Source organism: Coccinella septempunctata, chromosome X (genome assembly GCF_907165205.1).
Source record: "Coccinella septempunctata chromosome X, icCocSept1.1, whole genome shotgun sequence".
Classification (NCBI taxonomy): Eukaryota; Metazoa; Arthropoda; class Insecta; order Coleoptera; family Coccinellidae; genus Coccinella; species Coccinella septempunctata.
Genome location: NC_058198.1, coordinates 11,326,272 through 11,346,122, shown reverse-complemented (window position 1 = coordinate 11,346,122; position 19,851 = coordinate 11,326,272). Strand labels below are relative to the sequence as shown.

General features: G+C 35.0%; 1 protein-coding gene across 1 annotated transcript in view; it reads right to left on the bottom strand.

Moving 5' to 3' along the window:
• Positions 1-19,586, bottom strand: part of LOC123321411 (fibroblast growth factor 5) — a 182,503-nt gene extending 162,917 nt beyond the window's left edge. The window contains exon 1 of the mRNA XM_044908982.1: positions 19,037-19,586. Coding sequence (XP_044764917.1) covers positions 19,037-19,304 — 268 coding nt within the window. The 5' untranslated portion in view covers positions 19,305-19,586. The remainder of the gene's footprint in view (positions 1-19,036) is intronic.
• Between the last annotated feature and the right edge of the window lie 265 nt (positions 19,587-19,851).

Below are 19,851 nucleotides of genomic sequence, written 5' to 3'. Positions count from 1 at the left end.
TGTGACGTTTCAAAGATATTTAATAAAAAATACATAATTTTCGTCAGAAGGAGTATTCCCTAATAGGGAATCATACAGCGTGTCAATTTGAGAAGGTACTACCCTCAATATCATCTTGGACTCCAAGAAAAATCAGAAAAAATGCAAAAAAGATTAACATTGCTTCGTAAGAGGACATCTCTGATGACAGCAGCCCTGAAATCTTAAATGTTAAATGGGGATTTGAGTGACGCTTTGTTTTAAAGGTAATTCAATTGCCTTTTCAAAAATGCCATACACTTCTTTTGTCAGTACTTCTTGAGAATAAGAAAAAGAAGTACAATAGTTACCAAAGTAAGAATTCCAGTGGAACATGGAAACATGCCCATTATTTTGTAGACAAAAATATAACCTAATTTCAACTTCAGCCCTCAAGTTTTGGAAAACTTCAACTTGAATTTCTCGGCACGTTGTGTTTTTTCTAACTTCTTACATCGGGGCTGTGTTTTATGCACAATTCGAATTCGAATGTCCTAAGAAGAAAATATCTTTAGGTGTCAAGTCTGGGGAGCGTGGTGGTCATTCAATCGGCCCTCCTTTACCAATTTATTTCTCTTGGGTACGATCTGTAAGCAATTGCCTCAATAATTTCAAGTTATATTTCCATCCTCACTTAAGTTGATTTTCTGAACTGGTAGAGGAGGGCCAATTGAATGGCCACCACGCTCCCCAGACTTTAAACCGTTAGATTTTTTCCTCTCTGGATATTTAAAGTTGGTTGTGTATAATCCACAGCCCTGAGCTGTGAAAGAATTGAAAGTAAGAAGAAATCTGGTGATATGGCATCAAGATTTTGTATATACTTCTTATGGAATTCTAAATAACCCACAAACACGATTTCTCTTCATCTATCTAATTTCCCTCTGTTTCATACTACTTAAACGCTTTGTATAGCCAGTAAGGGTACTCACAACTTCACCTGAAAAAAGATTCTTGAGGTATTACTTCCTCTCAAAATTGGACGAAGCAAATTTGTGCCAAAACTTATCAGTTGTTTTCAGTTGCGCAGAATCTACAAAATGCAAGTTGAGAATTCTGAAGATTTCATTTAATTGTCTTCGGAACGTTCTTCCATTCAATTAGAGTTATTTCAGTATTATTTGTTGGGCAACATTGTTTTAAAAGACTGCTCCTGACAAATTGTAACATAACTTGTAGAGCAGAAGTATTTCCACAAAGAAATTTTATTAGGTATTATTCCTTATTTTTCAGATATTCGAAGAGATCAAAAAATCTTGATCACATCATAAGATTAACGTTAAGCTAACAGAACCTGTGATTTCTCCAACAATTGGATAGAGAGAACAATTTTTCACCTGTGACAAAAAAGATCCAAAATTATTGGACGGTGTTATCAGCTTTAAAGGGGTTATGACCACAAGACCTGTGCAAGCTCCACCAATCCCCGAACATCAAATACCGAGCTTCTATTTTGGCATCCACAGCTACACTTAGACCTGCCAGATGCAGGATAAGTTGAAGACCTGTAGTCAAAACTTGCAGTGGTGGCTATGTCCTCAACCCTAGTCGATAACTAGGGTTATCTAATCTAGCCATGTTACTGAAATCTGTCCATGTTCCCCCGATAGTACTTTTATTCCCTAGTTCTCTGAAAAATTGTGGAAAACCTCCATGAATGGATCCAATTGCCTTTCAAACAGCTCTTGTTCGAAGCGAAGGACATCTTGAGCTTATTATCGAACCAAAGTTATTCCAATGACCATGTGTGGTATATTACTACGTTACTTGCACAGTAGAGTTATGGAAGCCCGATGTTTGACTATGCGTTATCGGCAAAGCTTAACACTTTCTAAATTTCAAATGCACAGTGGGCTTCTTTGTGAGTGAAGAATGAACATAATCATAATCATCTCCTATATCGCAGCATCAACAATTTTCTATTCATGTGGTGGCATAATCATTTGTTTGTCAACCTTCGTCCGCTTATTTTCTTTGGAAAGGAATCCGGGATTTTTTCTGGCGAAATTTAAAAGTCGATAGACTCCCATTATCGCGTTCAAGGTGTTATTGCTCCTCTTCAACAGAGCAGAAATTATACAGAGTAGGTACTTCCCTACCGGGAACGAGGACTAGTGGAAATAATTATGCAGATCAGTAACAACACCTTTAGTAAGACCTCGTAGAGAAAATAATAATAATTGGTGATACTTTACATGGTAATTTTCATCTCTCCAATTTCTAAGATGATAAATTATCACATGGTTACAAGCTGGGAGTGAATTATTTTATGACAGTGAACCCGACACTTATAACACATTACGCAGGAGTTCATCTATCTACGATGCCGGATTCTTACAGATTACTGTAGTATATTTCGGTATAATTGATTAGAGTATGAATACCGTTGTTGAGATGAATTACTGTCATAGATTCCGGTCTCGGACTAGAATTCCTCACGAGATTCACTTATGGAATTTTATTGACTCTCACTGGACGGAATTTTTTTCGTATTTGTTACCTGCGGTATCACAATCAGAACCAGTGAATATTATTGGATTAGGATTTTTCATATTTCAGTCATAAAACTTATTTTTACCAATATACAGGGTGTTTTCAAAACTGAGGCTTTTTTTGACAGAAGTGTCATCAAAATAAGTCATTTCACCAAAAATTGTCTAGGTGGCTGAGCTACAACCCCTAGAAGTTCGAAAAAATGTCATTGAATTTCAAGCACAGGAGTGTGGAAGGTGACTCCAGCATCGGAAAAACGAAACAAAACATAAACATATGGCTGGACAATGAATGGTTCAGTACCAAGTTCATCGGATTAGATGCATCAGGTCACTTTTGAGAGAATCATAATTGTTGTATCGTGCAATTTAGGGTGAAGAAACATGTAGAAAATCGAGGCTGTTTCTTGAAAGTGCTTATGTTAGTTATGTTGAAAAAATAATATGATGTTTCCCCATTTTAACGAAGATTGTTGGAATGTTCGAGCAAAAAGATTGTAATGCCCATTGTGAAAAAAATCGTGAATAATTCAGTACTTCCGAGTCTATCTGATTAGTTGCACCAGGTCACTTGAAAAAATTGTTGTATCGTGCGAGTTAGAGTGAAAAATGTAGAAAATTGAGACAATTTATTGGAAGTGCTTATGTTGACGAAGTGCTATTGTTGGTACCTTATTTCATCCCATTTTTACGGCGATCATTGGGGGATCGAAAAAGAAGAAGATTGTGATGACCATTGTGAAAACATTTGCGAATAATTTTGACGAATTTTGTTGGTGAGATTTTGTACGAATATTCTATTTTTTACCTTGTTCCTGAGTATCTTTCTGTCAGTTGGTATCGAAATACCACGATCATAAAATCGTTTATTTATTCAGATTACTAAAAACATAGTGAAAAAAATTCGGCAACCTAAGTTTCCATTTTCATTTCCACGTAAATATCGAACTGTCCAATATCCCAAACGAAACCATATGCTGAGTCAGTCACGAGGTCAGTCTTCACGAGATCAGTTTTTCACCATTGATTTGCGATAATTCAGACAACAAATGATCTAGGGTTGTATTAGGATTTATTTCAGTCATCATTTCCAACTTTGGCATTTTGAGAGTTTTTTATAGGTGATTTTTGGTGAAACGTTGGTGTGTTAGAAAAAAAGCCCCACTTTTGAATACACCCTGTATTGAATACTAGCTCAAACCAGCTGCTTCGCTCTCGCAATATTCCATAGTGAAATGCTAGTTAAGATTCAATCAGAATAATTCAAGAAAGAATAAGAAAATAAACAGACCTCACTGTGTAAGGAAAATTTTCGATGGCACTTCGAAAATATCATTCTTGTGTATGTATGTCATTGATCAAAACATAAAAAAGGTAAAAATTCGCGAACAATGAGTTCACCCAATTCATCCTTATTTAAAAAAAGTTGGAAAAAATCCCATAAATTCAGCAATCCAGCAATCGTAGATCTATGCATTTCTCGCAGAAGCAGTTAGGTTTCACTTTAAAAACGCAACACTCAACTACCCCTCCACCCCTTATAGACGGTGCATGAAAAACAGCTGTACATAAGAAGTTACGTACCTTGAAAAAAAAGTTCATTTCGATATAAAAAAGGCAGCTTTTTCCTAACATGATTTGTAACCTAAGATTCTCAATCATACTGTATCAAAGAGGGGATAAACGACCGAATGAGAAGTCCCGATTCCAACTCGTTCGATTCTGCTTCTCTCAATTATAATTATATCATTTGAAGGAATATTAAAACAAAAAAGGTGAAGAAACCCCTGAAGACAATATCACGCGTCTGTACTTCAGTGCTGCGAAATTAGGCGATGCGAACACGTTAGCCCATAATCATGCCGAAAATGATGGAAGAATTAAGAAATTATGTGGCCCTTATCAATTTCGAAAACAAGTAAATTATAACCCGCAAGTTATTCATTTTGGATATCGTGCGATCGTTCTAAGTGAGATACCACAAGGCGAATTAATTCTTCAAGACGACGTAGACGCCATAGGAACTGATTAAAACAACTCTAGAGGTATTTTCCGAATCTCTGTCGAATTTTCGAGTCACCCCAGTGGTACTCTGATTATCAAGTAAGGGTTGGTTCATGCAGCGTAACTAAGAACTAAGAGCTAAGATAGGGACCGATCTAATTGGCAGATGGAGTTCATTAGATTGGTAAGTTTCTTAAGTCGTAGTTCTTAGGAGCTCTGCATGAACCCACCATAACTTGAGAATCTATTGGACCATCCGGTGAGCTGAAGAATCAATCGACTAGCGTCAAGCTAACAGTGGCAGACGAATTGTCAAGTCACTCGAGCATTACCCATTGAGTCCTCACATTGGTACTGGAACTGTCAAAACAATTGTGTGGCAATTGAATTGTCCACTCATTGAGGTGGCATCCATACACGAATTATCAAATCTACAAAGTGTCATCAAAGTGACAGTCAGTCGAATCACACAACTTTCTCCTTAGCATAATTTGTCCCATGCGGCCTATAATTCATGCTGTTAACGATTAGAGGATCTGCGAGCAAGTTTTTCAGTTCTCTCCCCATAAACATGCTTTTTTACGATCACGGTGGATGAATTATCCGCTATAAATCTGTCCAGAACGACTTTCCGTATAGGGTTAGGCCTTATCCTGTTGAAATTGTAAGTATTCCTTCTGATGAAAACTAGGTTCTACCACCTCATTCATTTATTAGCAATTGTTTTCCTACTGGAGGATCGGCCTCTTTTTACTATAACTCGAACATTCTAATTCTGCACCTCATTTGCTCATCTATAAAGTAGGTTTACTTATTAATCAAATTTTAAACATTTAACCTAGTAGGCAGTGGTTACAACTTCATCCTAAATTTACCCACACAAGTTTGGAAAAGGTGACATGAGTGTTATCAGTTCCCATAAATTACGACATACAATCAAAAAGAACTCTAACTTGATAAATATGCTACTCCACAAAAGTTGAAGAAGTTCAGAAATTTTGAGACTATTTTAAGGATCCCATTAATTTTGACCCTCGTTTTGACCAATTTTTCTGAGGTAGAAATCTAAAAGTTTGCCCACTTATTTAACTTTTCCTTTTACCTACTTAATTATAAGTTTCACGGTTTCAGGTGAAAATTCATTTTTAATATCTGTAGAACAAAATCAGTTCACACAAATAATTGAACAAATAAAGATCGGTGAAGAGTATGTTCTCATCGAACATCAACCAAAGCCTGACAGCACCTTTGCATACTTTCGATCAGATTGTGCCTTGATCAATTTCTCTCCAGTGTTGCGGTTGAAGCCGTCAGAGTTCTTGAAGTGTATGTGGAGGATGTTGATGAGAATCCATAGCTTTTTGTAGCTGATCCCAAGAGGTTTCAATGGGATTGAGGTCTGGCAATCGAGGGGGGCAAAGCCAAATGCGGAATACCATTAATTTCCAGAGCTTCATGGACAATTCTAGCACGATGGGGTGACGCATTATCGTTCAAAAAAAATTTGGGGGAATAGCAACATAAAACAAAGGAATAAAATTGTTGATGTCAATCATCAACAATTCTTCACATCCATTGAAACAAATGCCTCCCCAAACAGTAACTAATGAACTTCCTGGCAGGATCTGCGATTTCTAAGCACCAGAGGATGGGTCCATAACCGAACACGCCGACTATCCGAAAACCGTTCATATCCCGACTCATCTGTGAACAATACAGACCTCTATTCATCGATCCAATGCACATGCTCATTCGTCCATTCCAGTAGAAGTTGTATATAAATTTGAGTTAGTAAAATCCTTCTCAAAAGTCGTCGAGAATGTAGATTGACATCTCGAAGTCTTCGACGAACTGTATCAATCGAACTCAAATCACCAGAAGTATGCAGAAGCCCCTGTTGCATGATTCGACAAGTGCTCAAAGCGAGACTCTATGGGTAGACACAGAAACCGATCTTGTGCCGGAGTGGTAGATCTTGGGCGTCCACTTCTCGGTCAGGTTTCCATAATCTCGATATATGGACGAGACGGAAAACTACGCTTCCACTAACCAATAGCCCTATTGGCTTTATCCGCACTGAGTTAACGTCAAGGCGTCATTGCAAAACAAATATCAGATTCTGATCCAATGTTTGATTGTAAGATAGTAAGACAATGACTGATCCAAAATTCTCAGGAAAGCAAGCGTTGTATGGAGTATGGAATCAAGCAAAAAATGTTTCAAAATGAGAAATATGATATCTGTGAAAATTTGCAGGCAAGTATAATGACGCAGAAGTAACAGAAAATTAATATAATAATTTAAATATTAATGTTGTGAACGATTTATGTACGAATTCGTTAATTACAATCTGCTGTCCTCTATAAATCTAAAAAATCGTAGTAGTAAAAAAAATATAGTAACAGATGCGTGATGCGTAATTATACTTGTCTGCGAAGTTTCATAAATATAGTTCTTTTCGTTCTGAAGATATTTACTTGGTTCCATACTTTATCTCAACCCTGTGTAAGGTGTCATTCAGGCCAGTCTTGTTAAGTCCATCATCTCCAGCTAAGTCTGTCGGAGTATATGCCTGCAACTCGATTTTCTACCACATATCGGAAAATAAATCCGATTATCTATCTGTAAGAGACGAGAATGCCAGGCACGATTGAACATGCACAAAGGAGTCTTTTTCCATGTCACATTCAGACTGGAGGGTTCAAATACATTCTCAGATAAGGAACTTGAGGAAAAACGAGTTAGGGTATGAGTTTATCGACAAATCTATCAGTTGTGCCGATAAAACCATAAATTCGTTACTTTCACCAATTAATATCTTCGAGCTGGGTGGAATGCTATTTGCACCGATAGAATTTTCGGAATGATACACTCGATTTACAAGTAAACTGATCACGTCGCAGCTTGTTCTTGCTCTATCCTCGATATGAATACCTTGTAGAAAATATGTTTAGCGAAATAACCTGTCATCGTACGAGATGAATCAAGGACACGCATTCGATGATAAATCAATCGGTTCTTCAGGAACTTTCTAGGATTTGTCGTCTTATTCCTCCCGTTTGAAGGAATATGCGGATATTCCACTCAAATGAAATGCTAGGAGGATTAAATAAGCGCAAAATACCTCCTAGTGGAGCTATTGGGTGCCCTGAATGAAATTTAAAAAATTCCTTGCCAGAAATGCCTTTTTTTCTTCAAATTAACCATTTCTGCCAAAAACGTTGCGTTTCTTCATAGGGTGTCCCACAGTGGATGGCCTATCAGACGTATACAGATTGAGTCTTTGACACGCACAAACATGTTAATAGTAGATGCTTGGAGTCGAAAGAAACACTTTTTTCCCTTACCATTTTTTCCTAATCGGCTTGGTTTTAAAGATACAAGCTGTTGAAAAACCATAAAAAAAATTATTTTTAGTTATATCTCACAAACGGTTTTATCAAATGAAATTGATTTCGGAATATACTCTTTCATTTATTTGATAAATCTTTTTCGAATACAAGATATCACCCACGTCTTCCACTTTTCTCATTATGACCATAACGTACATAAAAATACCAGAAATTCAAAGAATCCAACTCTTGAAACAAAAATGGATGCCGAGATGGATGCTATCTAATGAATATATGAACGTTTTCTGAAATAAAAGTATTCCTCATATTTTATGCGGCGTTTTCAAGAAATTTGATGTTCAAAAATTAAAAAGTTTAAGTGAAATTTGAAAAATTGGTACTTTAGCTGAATACAACTCTGTGTAGAAGATCCACAGATGGATGGCCCAACTCATTATGAAAACTTAAAATGGCTATAACTTTTTGTCAGGGTCGAATCGAAAAAAATGGTATAGGAAAAAAGTGTTTCTAATGACCTACAGAATCTAGTGTTAAAATATTTGCACGAGTCGAAGACCCACCCTGTATAGATACTAATTAGAATTTTGTATTGAAAATTTGCATGTTTCGACTATGAGCGCTCTCCCTAAATATAATAATAAAATATTTTCAAACCTCTGCAGTTTCGGGTTATACCGAAAACAACTACGTTCTTCTTTCAAATGACACCGAGAATGACACACTCAGTATATCTTTGCATTTTCAGACAACTGATTTAATAGCAAATTCAACAGTGTGCCATACGTCAGGTGAAAAGTCTTTGAGTTATTGCGATTCTTATGAAAAAATTATGAAAAACATGTATGATACAACATTTGACTATTGAAAACAATTGAAAATCACGAATATACCAAGAATTTATACAGGATTGGGCATAAGTCCGGAATAAAATTAATATTTCTTCAACTAATAACTCGAAATGGAAACTCTGAAACCCGTCAATTTATTTTTAATTACCCGCAACACCCGTTTTCTGGCAACACAATTGAGTAATTTCTGCTGCAATCTCATCCAAATTAAAGGAAAATAAAATTAATAATTTTTCATAAAAAAAAACAAAAATCATGGTCCATTTTTAGTGACCTTTCCAACAAGCCTTCACACGGTATATGTTTCCATTTGAAAAACGGAAGTTGGACAGGGTAGCAGCTAAGTGGTTGAAGAAAAATACAAGTTTTTTGCCAGAAAGGGAAGATTATCAAATATCAATTGAAGAGTTTTAGCGTTTTCATTTTTATTCATTGGTCGAAGAAATTTTAATTTTATTCCAGACCTTGTCCAACCCTGTACTTATAAGTGAATAAGGTCAACCAGTTTTTTAACATCATCTCAAAAATTTTATAGTTGTCAACTGTAATAGGTTCTGAAGTTCTTTTAAAACTCAAATAGGACCTTAGAACCACTTTTCAGAGAAAAGAATTTCGAACAATATTGGCTATTTATTATTACTTAGTAATAAGCAATTCGCTATATCAATTGGCTATTTATTATTACTTATTCATAAGCAATTCGCTGTCAGATATTAAAATATTAACCAAAAGTCCACCGAAACAACTACAGTACCAAACATTCATAAGATACTACTATTTATTATTAGTTGATTGAATTATTTCATGAATGATTTGAAAATTTAATCTGAAATTTTACGTGTTTATAAGGGTTATATGCGAGGTAATATGACAATAATTTTCCACTAATTCCCCCAGAAGCCAATATATTAACATCATTAAGGGCGAAATTAAGGGCATGTGAAAAAGTAATCAAAGTCGCAAATCAGTAAAAAAAATCCAAAGACTTATGATTTTGCCCACCATTTTGCACCCCTTCATCCGTCAAAACCGAATAAATAGATAAATAGGTGATGTTCCCAATAAATTGGTCAATACCAAGTAAACGAGTAAACAAAATTTAAGAAAGAAAGAGCAGTCGAAAAAAGAAAAAACTGAAAATCAAGGAGTGAACAAAACATTAGAAAGAAAGAGAAGTAATATAGAAAAAATTGAAAAACTAAAAGGGAAGTGAATCTACCAATAAATCAATGAGTCGATGGGTTTTAAATGGGAAGTTTGTTCTGTAAGTATGAGGAGATTATAAGTCTTCGTAAAAGAATTTCAGGACTGGCGTTTTTTTGGACCGAAAATGAATTTCTGATGTGGCGGCACCGATGCCGAAAATAAAATATTGCATAGGAGCTATTCCAGAAATGCTGGAGCAAATACCCTGTCTCTGAAGGAATCCACCCAAAAACGATTTACGTACAGGTTGTAGAGCGTTTGACGAATTACCTTATAAATATCTACGCGAGCGTTCCAAAACCGAGGGTTGGAGCAAAAACAGCTTCAAAAATAGAGATCCACAGGAACACACTGTACTTCTCGGGTTAAACGGAGAGATAATAAATCTCTGGGTGTTTGATACTCCCATCGAACAGAAGAATGGATCATCCTCTCTTGGAAGTGGGTTATTGGTAGAGTTGTTTTTACAATAGGTGAATTCTTCGGAAGGTTCGATACTTGGAATACGAATTGAGTTCTGAATCTTTGCAGAACACTAGGAAACATAATATACAGTGTGTCGCATTATCAAGAAAACAAAGACCTTGTGAGGCTGAAAAAACGTACCTAATTTTGAAATGGAACAATCAGGCTTGATGTTTATTTCAAAGATTTTCACTTTTTAGCAACCCCAAAAAAGAAATTCCAATGGTAACGACGAACTTGTAATAGATCATTTAGGAACTCGTAAAGAAAATTCGAGAGAATACTTCACAATGATAATAGGCGAACCTTAGAAGAATATTGTGAATTATGGTTACTTCGTAAAATTGAAAATGCATGATTCATATTCATAATTATACAAGGTGAGTCTTTGACTCTTACAAATATTCCAACAGTAGATTCTTGGGGTCAAAAGAAACCCTTTTTTCTTCTGCCATTTTTTTTTCGAATCGGCTCGGTTTGAATGATACAGGCGTAAAAAATGTTATTTTCGGTTCTATCTAACAAACGGTTTTCTAGAATAAAATGAATTTCTGGATCTAGTTTTTCATTTATTTGATGAATCTTCTTCGAACACAAGATATCAACCACTAGCATAAAAATACCGAAAATTCAAAGAACCCAACTCTTGAAACTGAGTTGGGCGGTATACAGGGTGATTCATAACTATTGGGACATAGACTAAGGGCAAATTGTTTGGACCAAAATATGGCGATAGGACCAAATATACCTCAATAAAATATTACTGTGGAAAAAGATAGAGGGCGTTAAAGTTGAAGTTTTTTTTTCGTTTTTTGCTAATTATTTCACTGTATTTTGTTTTCATCCGTTTTTGAGAAAAACACAATTGATCATTTTGGAGCATAGGAAGGAGATTTGAAGTATCGATTTATTCATTTAATTTATTTATTTCGACGATAAAGCAAAAACAATGTAACATAAAAAGAATAAACTCAAATTAAATGTTCTACGTGGCCTCCTCCGACTTCTATGCTTCTTCTAATTCTTTTAATAAAGGACTTTAGAACTTCGAAGAAAATATTATTCTGTCCCCTTATACAAAATTCAACTTTAACGCCCTCTCAAGTAATATGAATACTTGAACGTTTACTGACATAAAAGTATTCTACATATTTTCTCGTGTAATTCACCCTTTTTTGGTTATTTTATGTTCAAAAATGAAAAATATCTGTATAATTCGAAAAATTGGGTACTTTGACCGAATGCAAATGTTTTTAGAAAATTCACAGATGTGTAGTGTCACAGATTCAGCTATAGTTATACTGAAGATAATTTGGTTTTTTCAGGGGTGGCACAGCTCATTATGAAAACTTAAAATGGCTATATCCTTTTATCAGTGCCGAATCGGAACAAATGGTATAGGAAAAAAGTGTTTCTTTTGACCTCAGGAATCTAATATTGAAATATTTGTACAAGACTCACCCTTTATATGAGTTTTTGGTTTAATTTAAGGAACCATCGATTTCATTATCGGTCTCACATTTCAGTTTTCATTGAGATAACGGAGAATAATTCTATTTTTCGAAGCTCTTCCTAAAATAATTGTGAAGCATTCCATGCAAGCTTTCAAATGATGTATCACAAGTAGGGGGTTTTTATTTGAATTCTTTTTTGAGGATGGCTAGACCGCAGAGGGTTGGTCGGGGTGAGTGCCTAAAAGTGCCATTATTATTCCCCCTAGATACTTCTGAAATAATTCAAATGATTTTTCATGGCAAATTTTCAAAAACTCAACCACCCCAAGATCCACCCTATAAAAGTAAAAGCAATGTACTCAGTTCAAACGAAAGTGTAAAATGAACATAAAATTACTCCTGATTCTGCAACAATAGAATATCAAAACCACCACTACTAACAATCCAAATAAAAATTAACTCGTATACTTATATCTGCCTACTGCCTGCAATGTTTTATGTGACCACCGGGTATATCAGCGAATCAGAATTCGAACACTGCAGTTATCGGTAGCAGGCTCTCATAATGTCCGTAATTAGCCAGTAAAACATGAAGAATTTCCTTTTCTTCGGTAATTGATACATTTAGATATGATAACTTTCAAACGAAATTCGACAACAATCATTTCCATTCTCCTCCGATTGAAAACGAACAAACCTTTGTGACCCACATTCAAAGAGAGTTTTTGAAACCTGATACGACTTACCGCCTCACGTCTTCGCGTAAGATCGAAATGTTAAGTCCTCGATGATTAATTAATAGCTTGTTATTAATTAAATGCTGGAATACTTTTCGATACGGATAGGACAGGAAGAGATAACAAACATATCGGCGTCGACATTTTTTCACTTATATTGTCAACTCGACCATAAAGTGTCGTAAAAAATTCTCGCATAAACAAAATATCGGAAACTATAATTATACGGGCTGTTCCACAAAGAAACTGCGATGTATTTTTTTTACATGAAAATTTTCTCCCGATTCTGATAGAAATATTGTCGATATGAATAACACTAAGCATTCTAACCTAAAAATGACAATAAGCTGAGTATTGTTATCAAAGGATCGAAGAATCTGTTGAATTCTTGTGAAGTTCAGGATTGCATGAAAAAATTATGCACTGAGCAAGTTTGGAAATTTGCACTCTTCGGGAACCTTATAAAGTTCCCACGGTCTATATAGTTGCACTTTTTTTCCCTTTTTTGAACATTCTATTTTTCTTATTCTTTTTGCACAAATGAAATATTATTACATTTTTCGTTTTGCCTTCACCCTATATTTTTCGTATTATACGTCCTTCTATATCTCAGAACCTTGAAATTTTGAATTTATTTTTTGCCATTATTTTCGGAAAGTTTGACATTCAAAGAGCAGCTTTACATTATGGTGTCATAAAAATTCTTGATGAACATTTGATTAGCTGATCAGGACTAGGAAATAAAATACAAAATTTTGAAGTGGTTTCGATAGCTTTACGAGGGTCATCTCCCTAGTGGTAGTATTTATTTTTTGTTTTCGTTTTTTTTTGTTTTTTTTTCTCGTTTTTTTTTGCAAATCAAAACTTCAATTTAATTGAGTATAGTTGATGATTGTCCTATACAGGATGACCGAGTGGATGACTCAAAATTGCTCAATCGAAAACTCTTAGAAATTTTGGACTAGGAGAATGATTGAAATTTTTGCGGAATCGTCTAATTAATGTATTATAAACTAAAATTATTTCAAATAGGAATACCCAATTCTTATATCATATTCTGAATTTCGAAATACCCCACTTGTATAATAATAATTTATCAGTGTGGCTTCGTGACGTAGGCCACTTTTTTCGACAAAGTTCATAGTTATGATGGTTCCGGATGGTTTTAACTAGAGATCGTATCTTGAAAGCCAGTCGAGATATGTGCATGATTTTTTTATTCAAATCCCAATGAGTTTCCAAGTCAGTGCGAATTTTCTAAAATTACCAATAAGCCTATTTCTTTAAATAGTATGCCCTGATCTTTTTTTCGTGTTGGGTATCATAGTAGTGAGTAGTCTTCATTTTCATGGAAAGGCTAAAATGAGTAGATTTTGAAGTTCATTTTAATTTTTTTTTGGAGAAGACTCCAAAAACTCTCCGGGAATTCAATTTTGAAAAGTAATACATTTATCTCGAAAGGTTTTCAAGATATAATCTGTAGTTAAAACAATTATAACCAGGAAATTTGTCGAAAAAAAGGCCTACGTCAAAAAAAACACAGATACTGTGGGATATTTCAAAATCAGAATTCTGTTCATTTGTCAATAGTTTTAATATTAAGTAAAAGATTTCATAAGAATCTAATTATTTTATTGGCAAGCTGTGAAATATCATGGAATATAATCATTAATTATCATTATGGAAAATTTTCTACAAGAGCATTAAGGGGAAGTAATACCTCAAGAATCTCCATTCAAAAACGGCATTCACTAGTTCCTAATTTACGCTTTCAATTTTTTACGTGAAGCCTTCATTTTTTTTTTAAATTGAAGTTAAAGGACGCCTTGATGTCACCTCGTCTCTTTTTTTTCCAATTTAGTTGTTTTTTCATGGAAAAAAAAACTTGAACTTTAGTGTCAATAAAACTTTTTTAAACATTTAATAATTTTTCGTCGATTTTTTGACATATTTCGATAAAAATAACCACGGGCTGACATCGGCGATTCAATTGTTTATATATTGCAAAGATTTTCATAGCGATATATGCCAAAATTACGCTGAAATTCAGGAATAACTGAAAATTATTCAATATTCGTAATATTACCTCTCACGTGGTAATTTCTACTTTCCAACTGACTCAGTACGTAGTTCAGGCTATTGCTCAGAGATGTGAGACATTTTCGTACTTGGGGTAGCATCCGTAAAGCAACCAATGTCGATCGTCTTGATCTCGAATCGTATGTACTACGAAAAAATAGGAAAACAAGACGTGCAGTTCTATACAGGATGCTCCATTTGAAATATAATTGATGACGAAGCTATGAGAGATCATTTCAAATCGATATAAAGAATAACTCATTAGTAAAAACTCCTTGATATTTTTTAACTCAAACTTAAGTCCTGCCCTGCGTAAACAACTAATCTATCATCGACCATGGATTGCCCTGTATATCTGATGCACGTATGAAGTCAGTGGAAATAATATCGAGCTGAGATTTAAGAGAAAATTCGCGTGAAATCCAGTGGTGAGGATAGATCAAAATACGAAATTTATTTCAAATTCGCAATGAAGAAACCCCTTCAACAAAACCAGAGTAAATTCGCGGTATTGACCTGCTCTCGTTGCAATGAGTTTTCCGCGAAGAGGTCCAAAAGAATTCGGCGAGATCTCCTGGAATTGTCGATAACCGGAAACAGGTCCAGCTCACGTTTACAAGGTGGCCAAAGAATAGTCCTCGAGCGGGCTCTTCCCTCGGCTCTTCCTCGACCAGGCAGCCAGTCTCATTAACGTTCTAGGTCATATTATATTGTTGAGTAATGAAGAGTATACGACAAATAATTTCGTGAGATACGCTCAAGTTATCCCCGGATGGTTCACGAAATTCTGGTCGTGAAAAATTCCAAAGAAAATTTTATTTCGATTTGTATCGGTTTTTGGGATCCGAAAAATATTCCAGCAAAGCATTTGCATAACGAAATGAGAAAATGAAAATGAGGCAAGATTAAGCAACTCGAACTAATCTAGATTCGAATGGATAAAGATGCTCAGAGGAAGTTGTAGATACGCAATGTGTAGAAAATTTCAAACGTGGAACTAACTGTTTTACAACTGGAGGAATCTCGGAATATATTCGAGATATACACGAAAGGAAAGTTTAAATTTATGAGTTATATCAACACGGCTAACAGTATACAAGTTAGATTCGAATTTTATCAATAATTATATGCGAGCCGCGGTGCGTAAAAGCCCAAATTTCCGCTGGACATTTTCAGATGAGAAATGGAAATATTCCTTTTCAGAAAGTCAGAAAATTTCGAGGATTTCTTCAATTTTTTCGTCGATTCGATTTATCCCAAAAATCAACCTTTGAAATGAGGCAGAAAAAAAATAACCACCATAAAATTTTCAGCGTTTGCGTTTTAAGATTTCCAAAGACGAATAACAAATCCTTCCAGTCCTCTCCAGGATTTTCTTAAAACCACAATTCGGCAAGGACACTGCCAGCTCTCTAATTTCAAAAGTTGAAAATTGAGGAAGAAACAAGATAAATTATATTTTGAAAGTGTTGAAGCTGGACTCGAAACCCAAAATATTTATTGCTATGCAATAAGACTCGATATAATAGTTACTGCAGCAAGATCAGTGTGATTTGCTGAAAGAAACTCTTCGAAATCTTAATTGAAATAACATTGCATGTCTTAAATCTGAAAACTTTTTATAGTCAAATCCCTGAGTACGACCGAGTAAAGGATTAAACCATTTAAACGAATTTTTTTATTTTGTCTCAAAACGCAATTTGCGAAAATTTCATGGGTTTTACGATTTTTCTCTTTTCCTCCATTTTTGAAATTATTATTGACATTTATTATTTAATTCTGAAAAAATCAAGCCTTCAACAAAAAGGTACCTAAATCCCAAGTAAAGAATCCATAAAAATGAAAATTCGAAAAAATTCTCGACATTTTCAAAAAATTCCTAGATTCAAAATTCTTCAAAGTAACTTTATTCGAAGTCCTACAATTTCACAAACATTAAGATCGTACGAACAAATATGGTTCACTTTTCCTGTTGAGTTCAAAAAAAATAATTCATCAAAAATAATCAGAGGCCTGTATTAAATCTAGTGCTTAAAACTCGATTCATCATGAAAAAATTCCATGAATTCATCTTGGAATTCATTGAAAATTCTCTTCTATTCTCAAAAATGGAAATTCTCCTACATAAAATTTTGAGAAGTTTTATTGAAAAAACAATATTTTTAGAAAGAAAAATGTCTAACCAAAATCATAATAATGATCAGGAATAACCAACAAACCGTCAAGAAAAACCAAATTTATTGAACGTAATTCCTTATTTTAATGGCCTTTCAAAAAAATTGAGAATAATCAGTTCCAAATTCAACATAAGAACTGTTTTTAAAATGCAGAATGATATAAGATGCATATTAACAAAAAAAACCAAAAATTTAAAAATTCCCTGTATTTGTGGTGAAACTTATGCAGGTGAAACGTCTAGACCTCTAGAATTAAGAAAACGCGAACAAAAAAATTATTTTAAAAATTAATAGATCGCAGATCATGTTTGTTCTAATACAAAAGACCACATGATGGATTAGAATAACACTGAAATTTTAATGACAGAACCGGATCATTATAAACGAAAGATTAAAGAGTCTACGTGTATTTTCTTGGATCAAAATAATAATTTGGCAAATTGTTCGTTAGGAATAGATCACATTTGGATTAATTTACTGAAGAACCTGAAGAAGAAGAACGGTCATCTGGTAATTTCAAAATTAAATGAATCGACGTTTCCATGTATTGACAATTGATGTAAAATAAAAGCTACAATTCAAAAGATTTTCAGAAATTGACCTTCGTCTGATGAAGGATTCTGATATAGACTCCGAAACGTTACTATACATAATTATAAATTCAAAGTTCTTTTTTTCAGTTCATTGTCAGGCAACAATTTTTCCTACTCGATTTTCTCCAGACAAATCAGTGCAAAAATTTACGCAGGAGGTTTTTTAAATTTTTTAATTTATTTTGAGTGAAAACCCTAAAAAAATTCAGAAGATGCAGAATCCTCCCAGATTAAATTTCAATCGATATATGAACAAAGTTGATTGATTGTATTTTAGAAGATCATATTCAGTCAGTGATTTTGCATCAAAATTTTCATTAATTCAAATACTGGATTTTGGTAGAAATCCACCAAACATCCAGTAATTCTTCGAGAAAGTTTGTCACATATTCGAGTTTATGTAGATCTAAATTATTTCAGTAGAATTATATAAATTGCATCGATTTTCGGCATTAGACGTGAGAAAAAATCTCGGAAAAAATACATAAACTGTTTCGAATTTGATTTTGATCATTTAAGATAAATTCAGATATTACACTCGGTTACACTATCGATATGTTGGTAGGTTAAACTTTTATGAGGTATGATAGGATCTCCCAGGTTACTACATAGTTTGGCTCAGATTTTAGTCATTCCCATGATAGTCCCTTGAAATAAGTTCGAATTGAAGATAATAAAATTCTTGATGGAATGTGAATTAACCCAGAATTTATTGTATAATTGTCGACTTTTCTTGTAAATTTAAATTGCCTCGAAATAGAGATGAGTTAGATTGTCTAGGTACCTAATTTCATTAGAGAAACGAAGACTTTTATGATTTTAGTCGATTGGGAAAACTCAAACTATTTGTTAGTCGATTTTTTTTGAGTTGAATTGCTGGTAAAATTGTCATGCTGAATGGCTTGAAAAGAAAAAAACCTTTTTAGATGTAAATTTTTTTGGATACTCACAATATTTCAGTGAATTCAATTCGATGGGAAAAAAATTGTTCCAAATTTGATTTTGATCCATTTAGATCAATTTTGGGCCTTTAAATGCATAAGTAGGTTGAACTGCATTATGTTAGGATCTCCCTAGGTTAACTAGGTTCGATAATATCCTACGAATTTCGTACGTGTCCTTTGAGATACATCCGAGGTTCAATTCGGAGATAATGAAATGTGAATAAACTCTGAATTCATTATATAATTTTCGCATGTTCTCGTCGAGATAAATTGCATCAGTCGGAACAAACGATGAGGTAGGTTATCTACCTAAATTCATTGACGAAATCCAGACTTTTCCCATTTCGTCGAGTGGGAGGACAATTGAATACAAAATTCATGAAAATACTTGAGATTGCCAAAAAATCGATTTTTGGATAATAATGGGTGGAAATTGCTGTAATCAATAGGTGGAAGTGGCAGAGGAAAGGACCTACTCAGGAATCTTTGCAGTGGTGTGATCAGGATCAGGAGAAATTAATCGTGAGAAAACTTGACGGAGGTCAGTGTGACGAGCGTGAATTATATAATTTTCGCGGATCGGCGCGAATAAAATCGTCCGCTCCGTTTGAGTTCTGGAGGGAAAAACAGTTAATGGTGCTGGTACAGAATGGCGAAGGAACTTACTGAAAACGCTAGTATCGTCAGTGGTACCGTTGACAGTGCCATCGGGGAGTATTTGGAGGTGACGGTTCTTGATGAACATCTGGATCCTCCGTGCCGTACCAGCAACGAAGGACAGATTGGTGCTACGTTCGCTGCGAGCTGCAGGGTCCTCCAAAGGGTTCAAAGGAGCCACCTCTTCTTGGTGGTCAGGCTGTTCCAAGAAGGGCGCAGGAGCCACGCAGGCGAAACTACACATAATCAACACCCTCAGGAACAGAACCTTCACCATGACTAGAACATGTCACCGCACTATTTAGCTTCGCATCGGTGCCAACGGTGGACCGAATTGCGATCCGTCAGATGGCTGCTACACTCTACACTCATCATACTGCCTGCTCTCACACGTGCTAACTGCTCCGCGTCCGACGTTATACTGACAGAACGAGACCCAACTATTTATACTGGGACCCGGCTAGCCAAACCGCGCGCTCATGTGTTCCTAACACCCTCAATTTGTTTAAATATTCTAATTTGTTAATTGCCGGTACCGTCTTCGGACGCAGACCCATCGCCACTCCAGGATTGCGGATCTCGGACGCTTTGTAGTTGTCTGCCAACGTCAATGTGTGTCGGTAATAAGAACACTACGTGAGGTAGTACACATATCGGTCCATAGTTCGTAGGAATAGCGATCGCGTGAATTTTCGCGATGCCTTTAATTGCTCATTGTATCTTGACGTTTTCGATTTAGTTTTCACGATTATTGTGAACCGATCCAAATTGATCACAAAATTTTTTTGTCGTGGTTTAGACAGAAGGAGTGATCTCCCAAATTT